Source organism: Rhamphochromis sp. 'chilingali', assembly GCF_963969265.1.
Source record: "Rhamphochromis sp. 'chilingali' genome assembly, chromosome: 18".
Taxonomy (NCBI): Eukaryota; Metazoa; Chordata; class Actinopteri; order Cichliformes; family Cichlidae; genus Rhamphochromis; species Rhamphochromis sp. 'chilingali'.
The window spans coordinates 6,290,845-6,317,692 of NC_137945.1; the positions used below are offsets into that span (position 1 = coordinate 6,290,845).

The window sequence follows — 26,848 nt, forward strand, 5'->3', positions numbered from 1 at the left end:
ACGTAGTTTATTCCAAGAAGATAACGTGTCTCTCCCATATATATAATATCTTACTGGAACCAACATGTTCCAGATATCACCTGGAAGACAGTCTGGATGATCCCATAAATATCTAATTGCAAACAAGGTGAAGGAAATCTCATGTAAAATTCTTCATAAATGTTACCCAGCCAGTCACTATATGGTAACATTTAAAAGACACATAAATACTAATTGAACTTTCTGTGGGGATCATCTAGAAACTGTGGCACATCTTTTTTGGTACTGTTCCTCTACACAGAGATTCTGGAAGAATTTAACAGTTTTGTTATTGTCCATATTTTAAGGGAGTTTTCTTAATGATGGGGAAATGTTTTATTCTGTTTCTTTAAGTTCACCAGGAAGAATGATAAATGTTTTTTTATAATAAATTTGTTAATACTTTTGGCTAATTTTTTATCCATAAATGTAAGTTTATTAATAAATCACCATATTTCTGCCTTTTTAGAAGGATATGGAATAGTACATGAAGGAAACGGTTTCCAAGGCCTAATCCGTGGATCGACTTCCTTCGAGGCGTGGACGTCTATCAGCAGAGAATGTACCTTCACCTATCAGCAGAGAATGTCCCTTAGTCTGTAACACAGTCAAATATATTCTCAAGCAATATTCAAGCATGCCATTCAGCGTGTTAGTACGAGCTCGGGAGCAGCTTGGGAGAACAAGAAAACAGAGACTGCTTTAGATTGTCTTCCCAAATTGACTCAACTTTATTCACAAGTACAACAGTTTATATAGAGGGTAAAATTCATGAGACAGCAGATTATCAGTTTAAACCAGTACAGACCAAGATAAGGGAGCGTCTTCCTGCCCTTGGGTGAAGAAGCATCCTTTGTGTAGTTTATTAGTTCAGCTACAATTGTGATTATCTCAGCGACATATTTTCAAGGCACAAAACGAAGAGTTCTTTCATTAGTGAAATCTGAAACAAACCATTTGGCCTTCAACAGGCGTCTAAAAGATTAAGAAACTAATGTAGCTGAGGGAGTGATCTCTGTGGTATTTCAACCTTGTACCAGCCTGTGATTCTCACACATCAATTCTTGGGTCAAAGAGAAAAATAACTAAAACAAAGGGGCCTTATTGAATGACAGAGTTTTCCTGCATAATGTCACTATAAAACAATATCCAGTAAATGCTACCATGGTACTAAAATACCTAACAGTACATACAATCAATATCAGACTCAACCAACAAAAAGGCTCTCAGAACAATATATATATGTTGATTTTTGCGCATACTGATGAGATAATTTTTTACCCCTGATTTTGTATGTTCATGTTCTGTTCTTTTGTAAACTTCATGTGTTTGTATGTTGTATACTTATTGTGTTTCAATAAAGTTCAATTTTAAAAAAGTACATTCTAAATGAAGCTTCAGACGTCACTAATCACGTGACTCTGGCCAAACGAATCAAGCCTCGACAAAGTGCTTCTGAAGCAGTATGTTGATCTTTTTCACACACGCACCGGAGCGTCAGCTTCAAGCGGACCATCGCTACCTCTCACATCTAAAGGTAAGTGTCAAGGTAACTTTGAACTGAGTTCAGTCAATCTCGAGTTTTTCGAAGTTTTCTGTTGCTCTCTGTGAGAGGAGACCGTTAAAGGCGAGGCTCTCCAGAGTGTAGCAAAACAGGAAACAGCAGCTGGGTGTGTGTAAGTGTGCAAACGAATAGATTAGAAGTGCAAGTGAGCCACGAGTAAAGAAAGGTCAAGTTTCGTGAGTTGTTTTTCTCACCACTGATCACGCGCTCAACACTCTACACATACTTGCATCACACGCGCGCTCTCGAGCATCAGTATTGTACAATTCTGGGCGTCACGTGAGTTGAGGGTGTTACCATATAACGGAAATCTCCATTGTTCTGTAGCAGTGGTTCTCAAACGTTTCACCTTTACGAGCGACATCACAGCACAGTAGTATAGGCAGTAGCGGTTTTTGATACGGGCGATTTTCATTTTCGCTGCACAGCTAAAGTGTGCAATTTACTTTGTGTGCACTCAAATGGAGTCGAGTCAACCAGCGCAACCTCTGGCCAAGTACCATAGCCTACAGCCAGATTAACTTGTGACACGCAGTAGCGGTTTTTGATACGGGCGGTTGCCCGTATCAAAAAATCGTGGTGGGGATTAGTTGTCTTTGCTTAATGATTGTTTTAGTCTTGACAATCCTCATTGCTGGCATTGCATCTTTCAATGCCAGCAATGCCAGGTATCAGTGCTCAAGCCTTTTGTGTTTGTTTCCAACAAGTTTCCCACCTCGGGAAGCAAAAATGTGTTCTTTTACTTGTGAGATGAACATATGAGACCCTTTGACTCTTCAGTGCAGTGTGGAGCCTAACAAAGATCTGTTTTGTGTCCCAGCTGATCAGCAGGAGGAGAAGAGTCTGACGGAGCAGCAGAGGAACATTTTCAGCTACTTGAACTCAGCTCAGCCACTACAGAGGAAACAATGAGCTCAACACAGAAGGTGACAGACAGAACAGGGCGATATGACCAAAAATATTTATCACGATATACATTTGAAAATTTGCGATAACGATGTAGCTGATGATATAATTGACGCGAGACAAAATACTTTACAACTCCACAAAAAACACGGTAATAACAACGGCCTGCTAGCATGTCCTACCACAAATAGTGTTTGTTGTGTATCTGACGTACGAAAGCTAAACCAGTTCCACACCACTGAAGTTGCAGCATTTTTACAAACCAATTCTGATTCTAATTTGTGTTGTACAGTTATTTCATTTTTAACCTTAATTTATATTTTATTCCTTCCTAGTTAAATTTACCCTTTTTAATTTTTCATATTTATTTCCTATCTTATTCATAGCCTTTTCCTTTTTTGTTTTCTTTAGGTCACGAGCAGTTGTCCAAGCATTTCACTACATATCGTACTGTGTACGTGACAAATAAAATTTGAATTTGAATTTGATTTGGTTCATCTGTTTCATTCAACGATCCGCTTTCACCCTTCTCATTCTCCGTCACCGCCATGTTTTTTCCTCCATGTGCGTATGAAAACAAAAGCACTGCGCATGCGCGTTTTACCCATATTCTATCGTGATATTTCATTTTCTTATCGTTGCCCAACATTATACCGGTATTACCGTCAACGGTATGATATAGCCTAGTCCTACATGAAAGGCACCCTGATTGTGCACTAATCACACATTAAAATGATCAAAAGAGGCAAAACTGTGTGCCAGAGTCTCGGGTCAGCGTTTGTTTTTATGTCACAGCACCAGAACGATTGCAGGTGCTCATAAGAAGTTACCATAAATCACCACCTTTCATGGTCTCAGCACATCAACTGTTATTAAGAAAATGGGACAAGGCATAGCTATGGCTATGAAATGCTCTTTGTGTATCACTTCTTCAATTATGAAAGATGTCATTAATGCACTAGTAATGTCTCATCTGGAGTATTGTTCAATCATTTGGTCAGCAGCTAATAAGACAGATCTTAACAGACTTCAGTTAGTCCAGAATAAGGCGTCCAGATTAGTATTAAGATGTTCATACTATAATAATATTGATAAAATGCATAATCAACTTTCTTGGCTTCCTGTACAGACTAAAATATTCTATGGCTTACTTGTATTTATAAAGAAAGCAATTCTGTTAAACACACCACATTTATTTCTGCTCAGCTGCTGTATCCAGATGAAATACATAATCATATTACACAGTTTTCAACAAACTGCAATTTAGTAAATCATCGGGTTAAAAGTAACTTTTTGTAAAACTGTTATATTTAGAGCAACTTTTAAGTGGAATAAATTGCCTTATAAAATTAGAGAATTATTAGCAACTATTCAAAACTTCAACGAACACGTAAAAGCCGATTTACAGAACTTTTAGTTGTTGTAAATATTGTAAGAGATGATTTGTTTTTGAAATTTGTGTAATGTGCCTCAATGTTGTTATTATTATTATTATTATTATTATTATTATTGATTGCTTATATTTTAACAATTGTGAAACCTCATTGTGGATGTAAGAGCCAAATTATGTGGATATCTTGAATCCACTTTATTGTATAATATTTTATGTGATTGTATTTGACGGAAGACGAGCAACATCTGTTGTGGAAGCTAATGGGGTTCTTTTTGAATAAACAAATAAACAAACATAGGATTTATTATCACTGAATAATTATGTATAAATCTATACAAAATATAGAAATATGTATTAGAAACAACAAAATAATATAAATTATAAAGTAATATAAAAGTGTGTGTGTCCAATCAGGAGAGATGGGCATGATTTTAGTGTTTGAACAGTCATGAATTATTTTTAACAGCAGGTTGGATGTAATGTGTTAGAACTACCAGCAGGTGGGGATAAGAGACCTTTAAGGTGTTTGGTGCCACACTCCACCTTCAGGTTTAAAACTAGTGTTAATGGAGGGAGTTTGAAGGTTGAGTTTGTTCCACGACTGCATTTCACTCACTGCCTCTGTTTGTATCTCTGTCACTGCAGGACCAACATGGAGCCAGAAGTCAGCGCTCTCAGGAGGCCGACAAACCTCACAGAAGAAAGGGAGAGAAAAAACACACCTGTGACGAGTGTGGGAAGGGTTTTACTTTGAAGGCTAATCTAAAACACCATCAGGTCATCCACACTGGAGTTAAAGCGTACAGCTGTGATCAGTGTGGCAGAGCTTTTACTCACAGTTGGAACTTACAGAATCATCTACTTACCCACTCTGGAATTAAGGCATACAGCTGTGACGAGTGTGGGAAGGAGTTTGCTAGGAAGGATAAACTAAAACAGCATCAGGTCATTCACACTGGAGAGAGACCGTTCAGCTGTGAGTTGTGTGGAAAGTCTTTTTCCTTGAAGCGTTCCCTAAAAACACACCAACTCATCCACAGTGGAGTTAAAGCGTACAGCTGTGATCAGTGTGGCAGAGCTTTTACTCGCAGTAGCAGCTTACAGAGTCATCTAGTTACCCACTCTGGAATTAAGGCGTACAGCTGTGACATCTGTGGAAAAACTTTCAGCCAGAGAGGAAGCCGAAATATACACCTACGCATTCACACCAGACATGATGTGTACTGCTGTGAACAGTGTGGCAAATACTTTGCTACAGACACACAGTTAAAACAACACATGTTTACCCACACTGAGGGACGACCTTATAAATGTGACCTGTGTGAGAAGACTTTTAAAGCTCCACATTACCTGAGACAACACCAACAGATCCACACCAGAAAGAGACTCAACAAGTGCAGTTACTGTGAGGTATGTTTTTATATTGTTATCTTGTCATTTTAGCCTGACTGTTTGGAACAACTCTGCTCATTAAACTGTGTTAGCATGTTAGCAATTCTACTGCATGGAAAAGCAGCTCTGAGTGATTATTCAGATTTTCATGTCAGTTATGATTTTAGTATTACTGTAGTATTATGGTGGTAGTATTGTAGTTATTGCAGCCCAGTAAACTGAGTGTGTTAACTGAAACAGTCAAATGTAATTGGACGTCTGCAGAGATGCTCTTTATTTCAGGCGACGTTCAGGATAAAAATGTTGAAGGACTGACGTACACTGTCTTTGTGTCTTTGTTTAGAAGCAGAGCGACACAGATGGATCCAGTTCTCAACCCTGTCATCACTGTGGTGGTGGGAAAGACTTTCGTTGTGACGTCTGTGGAAAAACTTTCAGCCATGAAAGGAGCTTAAAAAGACATCAACGTAGACACACTGGAGACAAACTGAAATACTGCAAAGAATGTGGGAGAAGCTTCACCACATCAGGTGACTTAAAACGGCATGAACTGATTCACAGTGGGGTTAAAAAGCACCTCTGTGATCAGTGTGGGTCATCCTTCACCACTGCATGTAAGCTTAAAAGACACAAACGAGTCCACACAGGAGAGAAACCATACAAGTGCAGACACTGTGACAAAAGCTTCTCAGATTCATGTAGTCGTAACAATCATGAACGTACACACATGGAAGGAAACTACAGCTGTGACCAGTGTGACAAGAGCTTCAGGAATCTCAGTTCATACTCCGAACACAAACGATCCCACGTTACTAATAAACTGTTTCACTGTTACCAATGTGCCCAAACATTCACCTCATTGTCTGCTCTGTGCAAACATCAGCGTGATCACTCAGGGCTGAAATCACTCCCATCACAGTGAATCTGAAGAGACAGAAAGATCCTCTGGTTTCAGTGTCAGACTCAAAAAGCTTGAGATCAGGCTCCACAGAGTTCAGATAGAATCATTTAAACTTGTGTTGAACTGAACTGGTTGCTGGGCTGAACTTCTACATAATACAGATTTACATGGGATCTTATTTTCTGTCGTTTTACTGAGTCAGTTTTGTCCTTTTTTCTCTGTCCTGCTTTTGCTCGTCTGTAAATAATTGAAACTCAGTCAAATAGTTCATTGTTCTCCAGCAAAACGTTTTGGAAACTCATGTTTAACCTTTAAACTCTGACATGTTTTAGCACACAAGGCTTCATCGGGGAGTTCACTCATGATTGGACCATGAGAATAAAGGTTTTTAGTTCTTTCAAAGAGAGTCTTGGAGGTGTTTGATGTTTCTGTTTTTCTACATAAAGCAAGAAAAACTATTTTTCTTGCTTTATGTAGTGTGGAAGTTTTTAATGTTTCTTCATCTGTGATGTTCTTGAATGTGTTGACATGAAGATGGTACAAATAAACTGTCCTTTTAGCTTCAGCTCCTAATTTATTCATTATTTATGGATGTAGCACAGCAGCAGTGTCTTGATTAACACATGGAGGGCTCGGGATCTGATGGTAAATAATGTTTTGTGTCCTTGTACACATCATACAGCTCAGCTGTTCCACAGATGTCAGGTTTACACAGTGGGATGGTTTGTAAGAACGCAGCTCTACTGTGGATAAATCCTTACTCTTAGCCTCAGGACCTCACACAGTCCCAGCAGGTTTGGTCAGAAGATTTATCCCTTATATCTCCTTTGCTGTGCTGTTTTCACAAAGAAACGTAAACTGAAGACCTGAACTTACAATGTTTTAATTAGTTTAGCAGATTCAGTGTCTCCATGATTGAATCTGCTGTTTTTGTGCTACTGTTGGTAGAAAGCCGTTTAATACTGAAATGAACTGGCTGCGTGCATCTCTGAATGTAAATTGGTGCACTATTAATAGATCACTCTGGAACGGTGTCATCACCCTAATTTGCCCACTTAGTAAATCTCACTCATGGCCAAGAAATTGAAATAAATCTTGTTTCCCTGCTGGATAGTGATCCACTGTAACTCTGCTCCTCCTTCCTGTTTAGGATTTCTGTGGCTGAAGTAAAATTCCCTCCATCCATCACTTATCCCAGCTAACCCAAAGTAAAATAAAGTTTTGCTCATCTTAACAAAGCATTACAATAATGGGCATTACCAATGCAAACTGAATGATACAGAAGATGAAAGAAGAGACTTTGATCAGTTAATAAAGCTCATGATCTTGATTCATTGTGGCTGCTACACAGATACTTCTGGGTCACTTCTCTCAGTTAGGAACCTTCCTCACCAAACTGACTGTTGGACCACACCCCTGGTTTCATGAGAAGTTGTTTCAGCCATGATTTCTCTTCCTGTATTTCAGAGTAAAGACTGAAGTGACAAATGGAAACATGTTTAAAAAACGCAATGTGAGAGAGACGTTGAGGTCCTTGGAAGTTACCCTGGGTTTTTCTGTCACCCTGCTAGATGTTACACACCTTGTTATTGGACTGATTTCTACTGCTGGACTACTCCTGGGGAGAGTAACAATACTCTTACTAATTAGCTCCCTTTCACACCTTTGGGGATATTTATTTTTGTGCTTGCAGCGCTGTGAGCCAGAACAGCGAGAGAAAAATCTGCAACAGCGACGAGCCGAATGCTTAAGTGAATCCCAGCAGCTGCACATGTGCAACGCTGATTTAGAAGATATCTTTGCTCTGGATTTATATTTATACTTTTTCATTTCTATATGATTCTTCTTGCATCTAAACAAAGATGATTCAATTTGATAAATTTTGAAGGCTCTTCGTGCTCGGGTGTAAATGAGACATAATATTTGCTCTTGGTTTGGTTCGCCTGTACTGAACCTTGCAGTACAAAGAAAACCTAAAAACATTATTTGTAGTTGTTATTCTTAGTTGTTCTGCTGCCTAAATACCACAGGGTGTAATTATGAAGTTATTGAGCTGCACATACTTTACGACCTGCTTAAGTTCGAGGTCACAGCGTCTGTAGAGCAGCTGGAACATAATGAAGTCTACAAGGTTAAAGTTTTCTCTTCTGTTATTGTTCTTTCTGCTGCTTGGTTTGATGGATCTGAGAGCTTTTGTTTTTATTACTGTTATTATAATTATCATTAATATTTTACTCTTTAAAAGCTTTAAAATAGTGTTTGTGTTTGAAAAAATTAATTCAAGAATAGAACAGAAACATCTGTCCTTCTGAAAATCGCCCAAAGGCACGGAGACAAACTCAAAGGATGCAACGTGTAACTTTCTCTTCCTTCATGTCAGCACCATCATTGATTATTTATATAAAATGCATATAGCAACAGTAACACTTTAGTTTGGATTTCATGATTTCTGTAACTGGAAAATATTTTGTTTAAAGACAGAAGTGAGTGCGTAGTTGCAACATTAAAGTGAAATATTAATTAATGAGCATTAAGTATATTTGTTGCTTAAGCGTTTGCACTATAACTTAAGTAGGATTATAACTTTTAAGCAAGGAAAGATTTCAGATATTTAGTTCACTGTTTCAGTCATTTTATATGAAATGAAAAAATTTACGTTGGTCAAATATGATCCTCTAAATCAAATAAGTTTGAAAAATACTTTTTTAAATTTCCTTTTTGAAAATAAATGATGTATTTTTAAATGTCGCAACAAATTTTCACAAAAAGTAACTAATAATTAAAACCAGTTAAACAAAATAAAACAATTTAAAAATAAAATTTTTGAATCATGCTTAACCAAATGCCAGGATGGAGAGCTGAACCTAAAGTATACGTAGAAAGATTTCAACATTTGAGCAGATTGTCCAGTTTTTAATGTTTTTATCACATATAAATGTCACAGTAGTGGGTCCTGGCCCAATGCTTTGTGTTTTTCGTTTAATATTCTTTGACTATTGTTTTTCTTGGTTTTTGTTATTCTTATTTATCAGGCTCTCAGTAATCTTAGTTCTCCCTGCCTCAGTGTTCTTCTTAGCCTGTGTTTAGTTTCTGTTCCCGTGTCCCACGTTTCATCATTTCATGTCGAGTCACCCCTGTCTCTATGTTCCCTGTTTCTCCCCAGTCAGCCCCGCCTCCCTCGGGCACTCATGTGTGATATAGAGTAATAAACCTGACTACATTTGCTACACTCTCTTTATTACCTGTTACTTTAAAATTCATACACGAATTATGTCTGCCCACCTCTCTAATTTGAAGGTCAACATCCCAGTGACATAAGAATAATCCCAAAGGGGCAAGGGGAGCGGTTAATTTAGCATATTTAGCATTAAGGGTACAGCAAGGATATACTTTTACTTATTGTGGCAGGGGTGTGGTCTCTGGCCTGCTGCAGTGGAGGCTGGTGGCGGGACGTTGGACGGCACAGGTGAGGGTGATGGAACTCATGACTCTCCCCTTTATAGTGACTGAGGAGACTGGCGTGGGGGAAGCGTGTAGTGGAGGAAGCCGAGGAGAGAGCTGGTTTCTGGCTACAAAGACGGCGTCAAACCAGAAAAGATTGCTTGTGGTCAAATAATGTGTCAATCACCTCTGAATCAAACTCTGTGTGGGTCAGTTCATTTCACAGTATTGTTTAGTATATCTTCACTTGTCTCACTCTCCTTCTGTTCTGTCCATCAGCACGATCCTCAGCGCTTACACAGATCCTCCATCGATGTTTTGGATCCAATCAGTGATCAGTTCTACGAGGAGGCCTGGATGTTCACCAGCACTCGCTACAACTCCATCACCAGAAGGTGAGTGTACTCCTTTGTATTCAGATGAACTTTCTTTTTAAAAAAACATTTTCATATATGAGCTTTCTATTATTTCATGGGCAATTTAATCAATATTAAAATTACAAGCATATCAACAAAGGTAAAGCTGTTTTTTTTTTCCACTTTCTGTCACACAGTCATGGAGGAATACAATAAATACATAATCAATCATAGATCCTGAACAATGAGATTAAAAGAAAGTCTGTGGCTCTAAAAACTAAACAGTATAAAGACATGCTCCAAGCTGCTTTTTCTCTCCTACTCCTCTAGGTTTTCCACTGTCGGCCATCCAGCGACGTTGGAGGGCTACCTGACCAATGCTGGCCTACGCAAAGAGGTCCCGGCTCGGGCTCGGAGGAGCTGAAGAAGATCCTTGCCTTCCTTGTCAGTTTCCTCTTCAGTTCCTGTCCCAACAAAACCTGCTTTCACCTATTAGCTCCAAAGAGGCTATAGTGCCCGTGGAGGTCTGGACCTGAGGCCTGTGCTCATCACGTGGAAGGTGAATAGAAAACACTCTGACACCATTCTGGAGGTCTGACGGGACTCTGACCAAAACACAGATGAAATAAAACTTGTGGCTGGAGTTTTTAAAATCTCTTTTTCACCTCATAGATTAATGCTCATGATTGCATGTTAGCAAGACAGCATCTGCCCAAGGTGAAACTCTCAGGATGACATTTACTCTTAAACTGTTATCTGGTTAAGACCACTTGAGGAGATCTTAGTAGCGAGTATGTGGATTTAGTCTCTTCACCAACAGCAGACAGACCCATGCCAAGAAAGCAGACATGTTCACAGAGAAAGCAGAGAGCAGAGATTGGAAAAAGCTAAAAAGAAAAAGCTGCAGCTTTAGACGACTATCTGCCTGTAAGGCTGAAAAATTCCAGTTACGCTCTATTTTGGAAAAGGTCCCAGTTTTGGTAACCTGGATTTTTATTTCTCCTCTTCTGCTACAGATGTTGACTGTGACCTCAGAGGCCAACTGGACCACAAAGCTGCAACAGGATTGAGGGAGAGAAGTCTTCATCCAGCTTCAAAGAAAACATCTAGGTAAAGTGACGTGGATCAGTGGATAAAAGTCTCCACATTCAAAGGAGATACTCTGAGAGAGAGACTATCTGAGCCATTTTAGCCTCAAATTATGGCCTGGCCTGTAAATGGCCTGTATTTATATAGCGCTTTACTAGTCCCCAAGGACCCCAAAGCGCTTTACATATCCAGTCATCCACCCATTCACACACACATTCGCACACTGGTGATGGCAGCTACATTGTAGCCACAGCCACCCTGGGGCGCACTGACAAAGGCGAGGCTGCCGGACACTGGCGCCACCGGGCCCTCTGACCACCACCAGTAGGCAACAGGTGAAGTGTCTTGCCCAAGGACACAACAACCGAGACTGTCCAAGGCGGGGCTCGAACCGGCAACCTTCCGATTACAAGGCGAACTCCTAACTCTTTATAGTACTTTATAGTACAGCAACACTTTTAAAGGACAAAAATTAACTTTAAAATTAAAATGTTGACTGTGACCTCAGAGGCCAACTGGACCACAAAGCTGCAACAGGATTGAGGGAGAGGAGTCTTCATCCAGCTTCAAAGAAAACATCCAGGTAAAGTGATGTGGATCAGTGGATAAAAGTCTCCACTTTCAAAGGAGATACTCTGAGAGAGAGAGAGAGACTATCTGAGCCATTTTAGCCCAAATTATAGTACTTTATAGTACAGCAACACTTTTAAAGGACAAAAATTAACATAAACTTTGACTGTAATACAAACAAAGTATTGCATGTGTTTTTTAAAACTGTTCCTCAGATGGGCAGGATATCACTATTAGACTGTCCCACCAGCCAACTTCAACAAAAGAACACAGCAGCATTCAGTGATCAGCACAGATGAGCTTGTTCCTCTAACACTCAGCATCTGATCCCTGTTGGTCTGTGTGCTTCTGCTTTTGGTCAGTTAGAAACCCTGCAGTAACCTCACCCAACACTGTGTCTTCTTGTTCGCCTCAACGTTGAAGTGTCAAATGTCAAACATCTGGAAAGGAAACCACACCAGTGTACTGTGATGCTTCACCAACATGTGGCTGACGCTGGTCCTGCCTTTCATGCTGACATCACCAGAGAGCCCCGCCTACCTCAGGACCTCCCCTGTCATGTATTGATCAGGATGATTATGAAGATGACCGAGTGCAAATAAGACTGTAAAAATCCGCGACCAGAATGTTTAGATGCGTTCTAATTATTCATGAATATCATGAGTGTTTGTGTGTTTTGTCTTTTCTTTCCTGACGTTTGTTACTAACAAAGACAGTTTACGCTCTGTATGTGTTTTCATCCTTACCAGCCACACTCTTTTTTTTTTCTTCTTTTTTTTTGTCTGTTTGGTTCTTTTGCCATCAGAATTATTGTCTAAAGGCAAGGAAAGATGCCCAACGGATTTACTTTACCAAATTGACCATCCCAGCCTTGCCGTAATGGTCTATTTGATTCACCTTTTATTGTTTATTTTATTTATTTTTTTATGTTCACTTGCTAGATATGGGACAGACTTGAATGAGGAAAAGAAAAGGGAGAAAGGAGGAGGGAAAAATAACAGCAGAGAAGAGCGACGGGGATAAAGGGCAACAAAACAAAAACCAAGTAAATAAGCAGACAAAAAAATACATATATCAATCACCTGGATCAGCTGTTGAGAAAGAAAAAAGAAAACAAGCAGAAGAAAATGAGAGCAATACAATAAACATGCTTTTGAAGCATGTCATTGGATGTTTGAGCTGATAAATGGTAGATCTGAAATCTCTAGATTATTGCAAAGTGCTTGTTCTACATCTATCCAAGGATCATCTAAGAGGGTATGTTTTAGCCATCCTGAGATAAACTGAAGCCTGTTGGCTAAGAAGTAGTGCTGAAAGTTAGGTAGTTCTAATCCTCCTTTATCCTTGGTCTTTTGTAGTGTTTTTAAGCTTATACATAGGGATTTATTTTTCCAAAGGAATTTGGACATACATGAATCTAGAGATCTGAACCAATCTTGTGGTGGTTTAGTTGGGATCATTGAGAATAAATACTTTATTTTTGGTAAGACAATTTTAAAGTTCAGTATTTCAAAGCAGGAGCTATGAACAGTCATCATGTTGGCATTAGAATTATTATTATTATTAATCATTATTAATAATGCTTTTACTCATGTATAACTTTTATTAGTATACATGGATTTTATCAGTAGTAAAAAATAATGAATAATTCATGTATAAATTTTATTGTATTTTGTATATTAATTATATTTAAATAGAGATGTTGACCATAACTGTACAGTAGCATACTAAAACAAGCATCAATGTAACATACATTAATGGTCCAAGCTGTCATAAATGGGGAGCCTGATCTTTTATTATGAAAATATGACGAGTATTTTTCTTGTCAGTTGGGAAGAAGTTGGTCTTTTTTTCCCCTTCTTTGCTTCTTTTTGCTCAGTTTGTCTTTTCCTTTTCTTTTATAATTGAAACTCTGATCAAACCTACTCATGTTCACAGCATGTAAAAGCAACTGACAGTCCATGGCATTGTTGTTTGTAGATGTGCAGTGTAGTGGGAGCATAAATCAAAATGAAATAAAACAGTAACATTTATGTAATAAAACATTTTAATGAAAATGATTAGGCCCTTTATAAACTTTAAAGGGATCTGAAAACAAGGCTAGCAAGGTTCTCCAAGAGTTTCTCCATGGGTAGAGCTTCTAGCTCTTCCAGCACATCGGTGGCCGTGCAGGCTGCCAGTTTCTTGGTTGCTCTTTTTACCCCACTGGTTGTGAGTGTCTAAATACCCCCACTAGCTCGCTTTGGCTGCAGTTAACTTGGGAGGAAGGGGTGGGTGTCCCATGGCTAGATGAAAAACAATTATCTGGGATACATAATATAATAACATGCATATATCTCTATCAATTAAATCTGGCATGAGGTCTGATATTTTTAATTCACTTATTTCTCTCATAAATATTGGATCTAAATTGCAAATGTGTTACAGTTATACTGTTACTGTGTGACAAAGTGGATGAGTTGCAATGGTCTCCATTTGTCCCATATGTGTTTACTTTTTTTTTCACATTATACTGTTTCTATTTATTTGCTATGATTTGCTATTCGTTAAGTAACATTTCTTCACACACTATCCCAGGTTTGTGTGTGTAAGCGTTCAGTTGCCGGTAGTGATGGCCCGCTTGAAGCTGACGCTCCGGTGCGTGTGTCACAAAAATCGACACACTGCTTCAGAAGCACTGTGTCGAAGCTTGATTCGTTTGGCCAGAGTCACGTGATCAGTGACGTCCGAAGCTTCATTTAGAACCTAACCTCTTCGGTGTCTGATTCCCTGGTTTATAAGGAAGTGAATCATTTGCGGGATTTGTGGAGTGTTTTGATGGTGACAGATAGCGAACCACTGATATTTCTACTGAGAGATTTGGAGCCAGTGAGGAATAGAGGAGGTTCTGTTGTGTGGGAGTATTTTGAGTTGATTTTGGTCGATCGGGTGGGTTTTCCAGCTTTGTGTTCTGGCTGTTTGCTTTTGTTTTGTGCGTGTTTATTTTATCTGAAAACGGGAAAAACTTAAAATGTCAAAAATCTGATTTTCATAATATAAATATCATTAAATAACTTTAGAAAAACTTCCATTTGACTCTTTACATTTAATGTTATAAAAATATATATCTTTTTTTTTTTAATTAATCTTAAAATGTTAGTCTGCAAAATGTGCAGCAATTTAATTAATTTATTCTCTTTAGCTGATAGTTGGTGGGGCCCAGGTAGACTGTATAACTGCATCTCTACCAGTTTCTCTGCACTCCAGCCTCCTCTGTGCCACGTAATGGGATTTTCCTTAATGCAGGAGAAATTATCTCCACAAAAAGGAACAAGTTTGGCCATCGCACACTAGAACAAATTCTCTTCTTAAATAAAAATGAAAAAGGGCTACTTTAAATGAATCATGTTTTTAATTTGCAAGTTCATAAGCATTTTCCTTTTCCAGTTCACAATCAATTCTACCCCCAGGTCAAAAATATGTATAGGAAAATGTCCCTAATATAATATTATTTATAAATATGCCTGTCCGGCGATTAATTGCATAAGTACAAGGAGGCTGGACCTCACAGCAGAAACATACTCCATAATGTGTTGTACATTATTATATGTACATTATATGTAGCGTGGTATTTTTCAATTATTGTATGTACCAACATCAAGAAGTCACAAGCAAAGAAAGACCAAACCACGGTGCATACTTAAACAAGGAAAGTTTACTGGTCAAAATTATGTATTAAAGAAATAAACAACATTTTTTTCACCCTCAAAAATACATGTTTAAAGCAACACAGTGGTGGTCCAATATCAGACAAAATTCCACTCTGTAGAGTGAGTGGGCAGTCATAATGAAGCAGTTGGTTTTATTTTGTGGATTCAAGCTGCTCTTCATATTTTTGGCCACCAGATGTCACCAGAGAGGACTGTGTTGAAAAGCTTCGAGTAATGAACCGTTTTTCAATACAAGCTTCAGTGCTTCAGAAAGCTTCATTTGGCCATCACTAGTTGCCGGCAAATCAAACATTCTGCAAATTAAGCTAAATACTCAGTTACATGTTTCTTTACATTTTATTATGTTACAGATTAAGTCATTTGTTCGTACTTACTTTGTTTGTCTTTTCAGTCTTCATAAGGGTCAGGGGTCCGTTCTTCGTACCTCGCTAAGTAAGTTAGCTGGATTTGATTGTTGACGATTTCGCGTGATCTTGGATCGTTCGGTTCCCCGAAGCTCATCCGGGACTTGCTGTCATAGCAACAGATCCGTAAGCGTAAACCTGCTCGGGAGCAGGCTTACTTTATGTAAACAGGATTAGATCGCGGCCACTCAGGTATGTCCGCTTCATTTATACGAAAGCAACAGCGATATTTTACCACTGTTTTTCCATAAATAAATGTTATCAATGTAACTAAAGATAATGCAGTACTTGATCCTTTTATTGATTTCATACAGATACATACAGGTCATTTCCTAAAAAAAGGGAAATATACCATTAATCATTCTATTTCATGTATTGGATTATTCCAGATGTAATTCATATTTTAGAGTAGTAATAGTAAATTACTTCATGTAAGCAAGATGAGAGACCACGGCTATAAAAGCGAAGGTGGATTTGGGAAGTCTGTCGCAGCCATGTCCTGTCCGTTTGTACGCGAGCCACCCATTGCGGAAGGTGCAAGATTGATAAGGAGAGTTTTCAGAATTCAGCATATATTGCGGGACAGACAGGATCCTTTAGCTACAGTGGGGCAAAAAAGTATTTAGTCAGCCACCGATTGTGCAAGTTCCCCCACCTAAAATGATGACAGAGGTCAGTAATTTGCAGAGGTGGGACCAAGTCATTGTTTTGCAAGTCTCAAGTAAGTCTCAAGTCTTTATCCTCAAGTCTCAAGTCAAGTCTCAAGTAATGTCAGGCAAGTCAGAGTCGAGTCTCAAGTCACTGGTGTAAAAGTCCGAGTCAAGTCACAAGTCTGAAACTTTGAATTTCAAGTCCTTTCGAGTCTTTAAAAAAAAAAAAAACGAAAAAATAATGTTGCAGTTATGCTAAATGTAAATATTAGACCATGTAATTTTAAAATCTGTGTTTTTCTCAACACATGACAAAATAGTGAACTTAGAAAATATACACAAATTGTGAAATTGCACCTCTTTAAAATGCAGCTCAATTAAACCTAGCTCCAAGAATAATTTTCACCGACAGTTCTGAGATAAGCTGCATGTTATTCTTGGATGCGGTTGTAGGACCGGCTTTAAAATCGCATGACAAAAATATCATACACATTAAAAAAAAACTGTATCACCAACATAGCCTGGACAACATTTGCTAGTTAGATGAAGTCAGCTATCTCATCTTAGCATATTTATATGCATATTTATAATCATACGGTTCTTGGAGTGAGTGCACACACTCATGAAGTTTTTAACTTCCGGTCACTGCAACAAGCCCAGGTACAGTTTACCGACAGATGGGTGTAGGACCTTGAAACGCACCGTGTCGAACGAAAGACCATCGTACGTATCATAAGTTTACCAGTCTCACAAATCGTCGTCATAAATATACATTCCTTAACCGTTTATTAATAGGACCTTTGAGCTCAACGGTAATTAATTAGTAGTGGAAATAATTTCTGGTAGCATCACAGAAATGTAGCAGTGACAACAATATTGTATGCTGTAATCATACTGGACAATTAGTGATACAAAAAACCTGTTTTATCCTGTGAATAAAAGCATATGTTTTTGTCAATGTACCATAATAACAGAAGCGAAACGCAATATTGTGTCAGGACAATTCACTAATTATGCACAATAAATAAAGGAGCATAGCGCGACAATTTCTGTTCAGCGCCAGACTTGCTTGTAACCTATATCACCAATTATGTTATGAAAATGACGCATTAACTACTAAAAAACACTGACCTTCGTGTAAAAGCTTGGAGCAGACTAACCTGTGAGCTGGAGTGTTCTGGGACGTTATATTTGATCTTTGAATGGCTGCAATCCAGACCATCCGTCGCCTGTTTGTCACTTCGGAAACATGGCTCGAACAATTTCTCTTCAACGACGTAATCCGATAACAACCGATCTCTTTACCCGTCGGCTTCTCGTGGCTGTCATGCGACCGGCTATTGTAGTTAATAATACAACGGCTTCTTGACATTTTTGTGTTTCTTTTTATCGCTGTATAACTGATTTTAATTGAAAGCCTGCGTGCGCTAGTACCGCTTGCCACGAGTTCCCAGAATCCTTTGCGGTTCTACCCGTGAATGACGTCACATTTTCAATCTCTATATAATATGCATGTTAAATTTTATATTTGGGGTAAAATATCAAGTCTTTTCAAGTAAACCGGTTCAAGTCCAATTCAAGTCCCAAGTCATTGGTGTAAAAGTCCAAGTCAAGTCACAAGTCTTATAACATTTTTTCAAGTCAAGTCTAAAGTCATAAAATTAATGACTCGAGTCTGACTCGAGTCCAAGTCATGTGACTCGAGTCCACACCTCTGGTAATTTGCACCAGAGGTACACTTCAACTGTGAGAGACAGAATGTGAAAAAAAAATCCATGAATCCACATGGTAGGATTTGTAAAGAACTTATTCGTAAATCAGGGTGGAAAATAAGTATTTGATCTCCTCCATAGATGTACACTCTAAAGTAGATAGTAGTAAACTCCTCCGATTTTTTGTTGACAAGATTAAAGAAATCAATGCTGAAATCTCCCCAAAGCTTTCTTGTTCTCCGAGTCAGGCACTCCCTTTGTACTCCTGGTCAACTTTTACAACTGCAAAATATATATTGAGATAGCAGCCCTGGTGGACAAAATGAAGCCACCTACAAGCCCCTAAGACATTGTCCCCACTAAGCTCTTCATCAATGCTTTTGACACCATTGATCCTTGGGTTGGGAACCTTTTTACTGTTTCTCTTCAGACTGGGGTGTTCCCCAGCTTTTTTAAACATGCCATTGTGGAACCAAGGCTCAAAAAACCCAACCTGGATCCAACACTACTTTAAAATTCAATCTCCAAACTCCCATTCATGTCAAAACTCCTTGAGTAGCTGTCCACCTCACAGCATACTTGGAGAAATATAACTTCAATGACCGTTTTCAATGTCGGTGCCATAAATTGCATTCCACTGAGACAGCACTACTGAAAGTTACTAATGATATTATGATGTCAGCAAACTCCGGAGAATACACAGTCCTAGTCTTTCTAGACCTTACCTCAGCCTTTGATACAGTCAACCATACCATCCTGATAAACAGACAGAGACCTGGTTGGGATGTCTGCTCTGTTCTACACTGGTTTTCTTTTGATATATCTGAAAGGAGTTTTAGTGTGTCTGCAAACCAGATCACGTCGGAATCTATAGAGTTGTTGTGTGGAGTTTCTCAGGGCTCTGTACTGGGACCTATTCTGTTTTTAATATACAATTTTCCTTTAAGCCAGATAATACAGCAGTTTCCTGAAGTATCTTATCATCTTTTTGCTGACAATATTCAGCTATATTATTCTTTTAAGCCTGCTGAAGCTCATAAGCTCTCCAATCTGATTGACTGTTTAACCAACATTAAACAATGGTTGAACAATAATTGCTTACAAATAAACCCGGCAGAAACTTTGATTATTGCACCAGACAGTGCCTGATATTAAACGGCGACTGGGTGAATTAGGTTCCTCACAGAAACATAACCTTAGAAACCTGGGTGTTATTTTCGATGAAGCTTTTTCTTTGGAGGGACATTTAAATCAGATAGTAAGAACCTGCTTTTTTCATTTGAGGAACATTTCTAAACTTAGATCCATCGTGTCAACAAGTGAACTCGAGATAATACATGCTTTTGTCTCTACAAGACTTGACTACTGTAACAGCCTGTTTACTTGTCTAAACAAGAAAGGGCTAGCTCGTCTACAGGTTGTTCAAAACTAACAGCGAGGCTACTGACCCACTCGAACAAGGGAGCTCATATGACCCGTTTTAAAGTCGGTGCACTGGCTACTAATCAGATTTAGGTTCCATTTTAAAATTCTACTTTTAACTTTTACATTACAGGAACTTTTCTCTTTGTGTCCAATATCAACACTGTGACTCCTCAGAGTGTAAACTTTACTTCAGCAAAACCAAAAACTGAGTTGTAGAAGTCGTCACACCAAATGTCTTAAGATAACAAGAAAAAATACATTTTCAGTGCACGGCCTGAATTTCTTCCTCAATTTCTTCTTCTTCCGTCAGCTTATGTTGAGATTATTTCAGTTTGTAAATGATCAGATTACATAATTGTAATTTACATAATTAAACTAAAGGGTAAAATGGCTCCAGTGTGTGTGCTTGCTGTTTACCTCTGTCAATTTTCTTACTGCTTGTTCTGTTTCTGATGTTTCTTGTCACTGAAATCAACTCAAAACTGGGGAACACCAAAAACCTTTAGATCTTCAGTTTTTTGCCATCAGCTTTCAGAGCTCTAATCAGAAGAAACAAACAGGGTATCCTCTGCTCCTGGCTGGTGTTCCTGATTACTTGCTACATAAAGTGCCACCACCTGCTCCGACACACCGCCACAGACACCGGGGTAAACGTGCCGGTCGGCTGGTGAAGTTTAAAGCTTGACTTCTCTTTTCTTCAGCGGCCGCTCCAGCTGGTTATGGTCCTTTCCGCCACATCCCAAGACGTCTCCTGGATCCTGTTATCTCCTGTCTGGTTACTGTTGTAGGCTTAGGTGTCCATAACCCTGCTCACCACTGTTTTTTTGCATTGTGGGAGTCATGGAATAAACTTTTTGAATTTGCTCCCATTAACTTGGGCTTCACCGACAACTTCTACCCAGGCTCCAGCTCCAATGAAGATGGCTCTAACAAATGCGTGGTCCTTAGCAAATAAAGCTTCATTATAAATTATTTTTCCTCCAATGGATTGGATCTCCTTTTTGTGACTGAGACACAGATGAGAGTTGGTGAGTCTAGCATTATTTCTGGACTGTTACCCTCTGACGGCTCATTTCGTAATGCTCCAAGGATATCAGGTAGAGGAGAAGGAATATTGACTGTGTTTAAAAATAACTTTCACTGCAAACAACTCCATGTACCTGTTTAAACAAGTAACAATATTCACTAAATAAGCACTAATAATATATTAATTTTGTAACACACTGAAAACAGTTCATCTAACTGTGACTGTAAACATGTTTCCATTTGTCACTTCAGTTTTTACTCTGAAATACAGGAAATGACATCATGGCTCAAGTCTTTATCATTAAAATCTTTATTTAACATTTGAATTTTTTATTTAACATTTCCAAGATTCAATAACATAAAGAACCCGAACAAGAAGACATTTGTGTATCAAAATACATTAAAACAAATACTTTATAATAGGAAACAGAGTTTTCAACGAACTGATGAAAAGAAAGCTAACCACTCGACATGAACACTACAGTAGGACAGTTTTGAAAGCTTAAAATGGAACTAGGGGAAGAGTTTGATTCACAGCTGCCTCATCAGATTTTTACAGGAGATTCTATCTGAACTCTGTGGAGCCTGATCTCAAGCTTTTTGAGTCTGACACTGAAACCAGAGGATCTTTCTGTCTCTTCAGATTCACTGTGATCCAGTGATGGGAGTGATTTCAGCCCTGAGTGATCACACTGATGTTTGCACAGAGCAGACAATGAGGTGAATGTTTGGGCACATTGGTAACAGTGAAACAGTTTATTAGTAACGTGGGATCGTTTGTGTGTGGAGTATGAACTGAGATTCCTGAAGCTCTTGTCACACTGGTCACAGCTGTAGTTTCCTTCCATGTGTGTACGTTCATGCTCGTTACAATGACCTGATTGTAAGAAGCTTTTGTCACAGTGTCTGCACTTGTATGGTTTCTCTCCTGTGTGGACTCGTTTGTGTGTTTTAAGCTCCCATGCAGTGGTGAAGGATGACCCACACTGATCACAGAGGTGCTTTTTGACCCCACTGTGAATCAGTTCATGTTTTTTTAACTCACTTGATGTGGTGAAGCCTCTCCCACATTCTTTGCAGTATTGCAGTTTGTCTCCAGTGTGTCTATGTTGATGTGTTTTTAGGTCAGCTTGGCAACTGAAAGTTTTTCCACAGACGTCACAACGAAAGTCTTTCCCACCACCACAGTGATGACAGGGTTGAGAACTGGATCCATCTGTGTCGCTCTGCTTCTAAACAAAGACACAAAGACAGTGTAAGTCAGTCCTTCAACACTTTTATCCTGAACGTCGCCTGAAATAAAGAGCATCTCTGCAGACGTCCAATTACATTTGACTGTTTCAGTTAACACACTCAGTTTACTGGGCTGCAATAACTACAATACTACCACCATAATACTACAGTAATACTAAAATCATAACTGACATGAAAATCTGAATAATCACTCAGAGCTGCTTTTCCATGCAGTAGAATTGCTAACATGCTAACACAGTTTAATGAGCAGAGTTGTTCCAAACAGTCAGGCTAAAATGACAAGATAACAATATAAATACATACCTCACAGTAACTGCACTTGTAGAGTCTCTTTCTGGTGTGGATCTGTTGGTGTTCTCTCAGGTAATGTGGAGATTTAAAAGTCTTTTCACACAGGTCACATTGATAAGGTCTCTCCTCAGTGTGGGTAAACATGTGTTGTTGTAACTGTGTGTGAGTTATAAACTGTTTGCCACACTGTTCACAGCAGTACACATCATGTCTGGTGTGAATGCGTAGGTGTATATTTCGGCTTCCTCTCTGGCTGAAAGTTTTTCCACAGATGTCACAGCTGTATGGCTTAATTCCAGAGTGGGTAACTAGATGATTCTGTAAGTAGCTACTGTGAGTAAAAGCTCTGCCACACTGATCACAGCTGTACGCTTTAACTCCACTGTGGATGAGTTGGTGTTGTTTTAGGGATTCCTTCCAGGAAAAAGACTTTCCACACAAGTCACAGCTGAACGGTCTCTCTCCAGTGTGGATGACTTGATGCCGTTTTAGTTCAGCCTTCCCAGTAAACTCCTTCCCACATTCGTCACAGCTGTATGCCTTAATTCCAGAGTGGGTAACTAGATGATTCTGTAAGCTGCTTCTTTGAGTAAAAGCTCTGCCACACTGATCACAGCTGTACGCTTTAACTCCACTGTGGATGAGTTGGTGTTTTTTTAGGTGACCCTTCAAGTAAAAAGACTTTCCACACAAGTCACAGCTGAACGGTCTCTCTCCAGTGTGGATGACCTGATGCCGTTTTAGTGAAGCCTTCAGAGTAAACTCCTTCCCACACTCGTCACAGCTGTACGCCTTAATTCCAGAGTGGGTAACTAGATGATTCTGTAAGTTGCTACTGTGAGTAAAATCCTTCCCACACTGATCACAGCTGTACGCTTTAACTCCACTGTGCATGAGTTGGTGTTGTTTTAGGGAATCCTTCGTGGAAAAAGACTTTCCACACAAGTCACAGCTGAACGGTCTCTCTCCAGTGTGGATGAACTGATGCCGTTTTAGTTTATAAATCCCAGTAAAATGCTTCCCACACTCGTCACAGGTGTGTGTTTTCTCTCTCTTTCTTGGTTGAGGTTTGTCGGCCTCCTGAGAGCGCTGACTTCTCGCTCCATGTTGGTCCTGCAGTGACAGAGATACAAACCGAGGCAGTGAGTGAAATGCAGTCGTGGAACAAACTCAACCTTCAAACTCCCTCCATTAACACTAGTTTTAAACCTGAAGGTGGAGTGTGGCACCAAACACCTTAAAGGTCTCTTATCCCCACCTGCTGGTAGTTCTAACACATTACATCCAACCTGCTGTTAAAAATAATTCATGACTGTTTAAACACTAAAATCATGCCCATCCCTCCTGATTGTACACACACACACACACACACACATATATTATTTTCATAATTTATATCATATTGTTGTTTCCTATTACATATTTCTATCATTTTTTTTATAGATTTATACATATTTATTCACTGATAATAAATCCTATGTTTGTTTATTTGTTTATTCAAAAAGAACCCCATTAGCTTCCATGTTGCTCGTCTTCCGTCAAATACAATCACATAAAATATTATACAATAAAGTGGATTCAAAATATCCACATAATTTTACATCCACAGTGGGGTTTCACAATTAAAATATAAGCAATCAATAATAATAATAATAATAATAATAATATCAATAACATTGAGGCACATTACACAAATTTCAAAAACAAACTCTTACAATATTTACAACTAAAAGTTCTGTAAATCAGCTTTTAAATGTTCATTGAAGTTTTGAATAGTTGCTAATTCTCTAATTTTATAAGGCAATTTATTCCACTTACAAGTTGCTCTAAATATAACAGTTTTACAAAAAGTTACTTTTAACTCGAGCATTTACTAAATTGCAGTTTGTTGAAAACTGTGTAATATGATTATGTATTTCATCTGGATACTGCAGCTGAGCGGGAAAAAAAAAGTGGTGTGTTTAAGAGAATTGCTTTCTTTATAACTACAAGTATTAAATCCCAGTTCTTTGTTTTCCCTACGGCAAAGAAAGACACGGCTCAAAGTGGTCAAAGCTCAAAAGATGATCTTTATTTTTCATTCCCAGGAATGGAGACCTGAACACACGAACACATAAGCTCAGGTCTGAAGCACAAAAGGGAAGCCTAGTTATTTATATACTTCCTCTAGACGTCACACACACTTTAAGTTTCAATCAAAGACTCTGCTTAGATTCACTTTCTGGCTGCAGCTCCTATTTTCTGCAAAAGCATGTAGTTTCTTGTCAGTACTTTTTGGCACAGACTGTACTGTGACAAAGTGGAGGAGCAGTTGCAATGCTCTCCATTTGTCCCATATGTGTTTACCTTTTTTTGCACATTGTACACATTATTCTGTTTCTATGTATTTGCTATGATTCGCTATTTGTCAAGTAACATCGCTGCACTCACTATCCCGGGTTTGTTTGTGTAAGCGTTTTGTTGCCGGCAAATCAAACATTCTGCAAATTAAGGCAAATATTCAGTTACATGTTACTTTATATTTTATTATGTTACAGATTAAGTCATTAAGTTCATACTTTGTTTGTCTTTTCAGTCTTCATGAGGGTCACGTGTGGGGAAACACCCGCCTAGCATTTCCTCATTTTAAAGTCCTGATGATGTCACATATGACATCAGCAGGTCAAACCAAGTGGAGGGGTTTCTTTTTCCATAGAAATGCTTCCTTTTGTTGGTGTTAAGGTTTAAAGGGATTTGGGGGGGGGGGGGGGGGGGTTTGTTTTGTTTTTTTACTCTGGCACACAGTTTTGCCTCTTTTGCTTATTTTAATGTGTGATTAGTGCACGATCAGGTTGCCTTTCATGTAGGGCTGGGCTATATCATACCGTTCATGGTAATACCGGTATAATGTTGGGCAACGATAAGAAAGTGAAATATTACGATAGAATATGGGTAAAACACGCTTGCGCAGTGCTTTTGTTTTCACACGCACATGGAGGAAAAAGCATGGCGGCGACGGAGAATGAGAAGGGTGAAAGCGGATCGTTGAATGAAACAGATGAACCAGAATTGGTTTGTAACAATGCTTCAACTTCAGTGGTGTGGAACTGGTTTAGCTTTCGTCCATCAGATACACAACAAAGCACTATTTGTGGTAGAGCATGCTAGCAGGCCGTCGTTATTACCGTGTTTTTTGGAAAATACGGCACACTTAAAATCAATCCTTTCATTTTTCTGAAAATCGACGGTGCCCCTTATAATCCTGTGTGTCTTATGTAGGAATTGTTGTTTACCAAACTGTTGTTGGAAGAAGTTGCTGTTGGAGGCGGTTTTGGTACCATTCTTTATTCATGGCTGTGTTTTGGGGCAAAATTGTGAGTGAGCCCACTCCCTTGGATGAGAAGCAACCCCACACATGAATGGTCTCAGGATGCTTTGCTGTTGGCCTGACACAGGACTGATGGTAGCGCTCACCTTTTCTTCTCCAGACAAGACTTTTTCCAGATGCCCCAAACAATTGAAAAGAGGCTTCAGTGGAGAATATGACTTTGCCCCAGTCCTCAGCAGTCCATTCACCATACTTTCTGTGGAAGATCAATCTGTCCCAGATGGGGATTTTTTGGAGAGAAGTTGCTTCTTTGCTGCCCTCTTGACACCAGGCCGTCTTCCAAAAGTCTCGTCTTCGCCTCACTGTGCGTGCAGATGCGCTCACACCTGCCTGCTGCCATTCCTGAGCACGCTCTGCACTGGTGACACTCTGATCATGCAGCTGAGTTCTTTTTAGGAGACGATCCTGGTGCTCGCTGGACTTTCTTGGATGTGCTGAAGCCTTAACAAGTATTGAACCTCTTTCCTTGAAGTTCTTGATGATCCTATAAATTGTTGATTTAGATGCAATCTTAGTAGCCACAATATTCTTGCCTGTGAAGCCATTTTTATGCAACACAATGATGGCTGCACGCGTTTCTTTGCAGGTCACCATGGTTAACAATGGAAGAACAATGATTTCAAGCACCACCCTCCTTTTAACATGTCAGGTCTGCCATTCTAACCCAATCAGCCTGACATAGGGTCTGCATCCTTAAAGGCCGCATTATAAGGCCGATTGCGTCACAGCGACAGTGAGGCTGTCCCAATTCAAAGGCTGCTCGAAATGCAGCCACAAATGCGTCCTTCATTTCCCTGAATTTTAAGAATGTGGCGGTGTAGACTTCATGGCCCAACATATCCCAGACTTCATAGCGCGGCGGTGGGTGTGGATAATTTTGCCAAAAAAAAAAAAAAAAAAAAAAAAAAAAAAAAAAAAAAAGCTGAAGCGGAGCAGCCAAAGACGAAACTTTTAAAAGTGAGTACTGAATATTATTTCACTTATTTATGTGCAAATGTTGAACAATGAAGAACATTAAAACATTACTGTTGGCCACATGTTGGCAAAGTTATGTGACATTAGTGATGTTTGTACTAACTTGGTTTTAAAGCCTTTACTTTAAAATATTCACTGTTCAATAGTCGACCTTAATCTTACACAGAATGTGATGATTTTGTGGATAATTAAAGTCAGTCATATATACACAAACACAACAAGCTGAAAGTCAGTGATGCTGCTCGGTTTGCAGTCCTGAATATCACGGCACAAGCAGGATTCACTGCACTGTTAATGTTAGCTATGTTATATTGCTGCCTCTGTTCGGTGGTGTCAGCCAAACGGACTTTAACGTGTGTTTGAACGAGCTGACGGTTCACTCGTTAAGTTGAAAAAAAGATGCT

The 26,848-nt window shown here is 39.0% G+C and overlaps 2 protein-coding genes across 13 annotated transcripts in view; one reads left to right on the plus strand and one right to left on the minus strand.

Moving 5' to 3' along the window:
* LOC308385446 (uncharacterized protein) overlaps positions 1 to 26,848 on the plus strand; it is a 538,971-nt gene that overhangs the window by 441,114 nt on the left and 71,009 nt on the right. For 3 of the 9 annotated variants that reach the window (XM_080864346.1, XM_080864344.1, XM_080864345.1), the window contains exon 2: positions 2,403 to 2,508. In XM_080864346.1, the coding sequence (XP_080720472.1) occupies positions 2,491 to 2,508 (18 nt within the window). In that variant the 5' untranslated portion in view covers positions 2,403 to 2,490. The other 6 variants (XM_080864340.1, XM_080864341.1, XM_080864349.1 and 3 more) reach the window with 6 other exon arrangements.
* LOC308385445 (uncharacterized protein) overlaps positions 20,856 to 26,848 on the minus strand; it is a 227,905-nt gene continuing 221,912 nt past the window's right edge. For 2 of the 4 annotated variants that reach the window (XM_080864331.1, XM_080864328.1), the window contains 2 exons: positions 22,115 to 23,215; positions 20,857 to 21,789 (listed from right to left, as the gene is read on the minus strand). In XM_080864331.1, the coding sequence (XP_080720457.1) occupies positions 21,103 to 21,789; positions 22,115 to 23,215 (1,788 nt within the window). In that variant the 3' untranslated portion in view covers positions 20,857 to 21,102. Of the gene's footprint in view, positions 21,790 to 22,114; positions 23,216 to 26,848 lie in introns of all 4 variants that reach the window. The other 2 variants (XM_080864332.1, XM_080864338.1) reach the window with 2 other exon arrangements.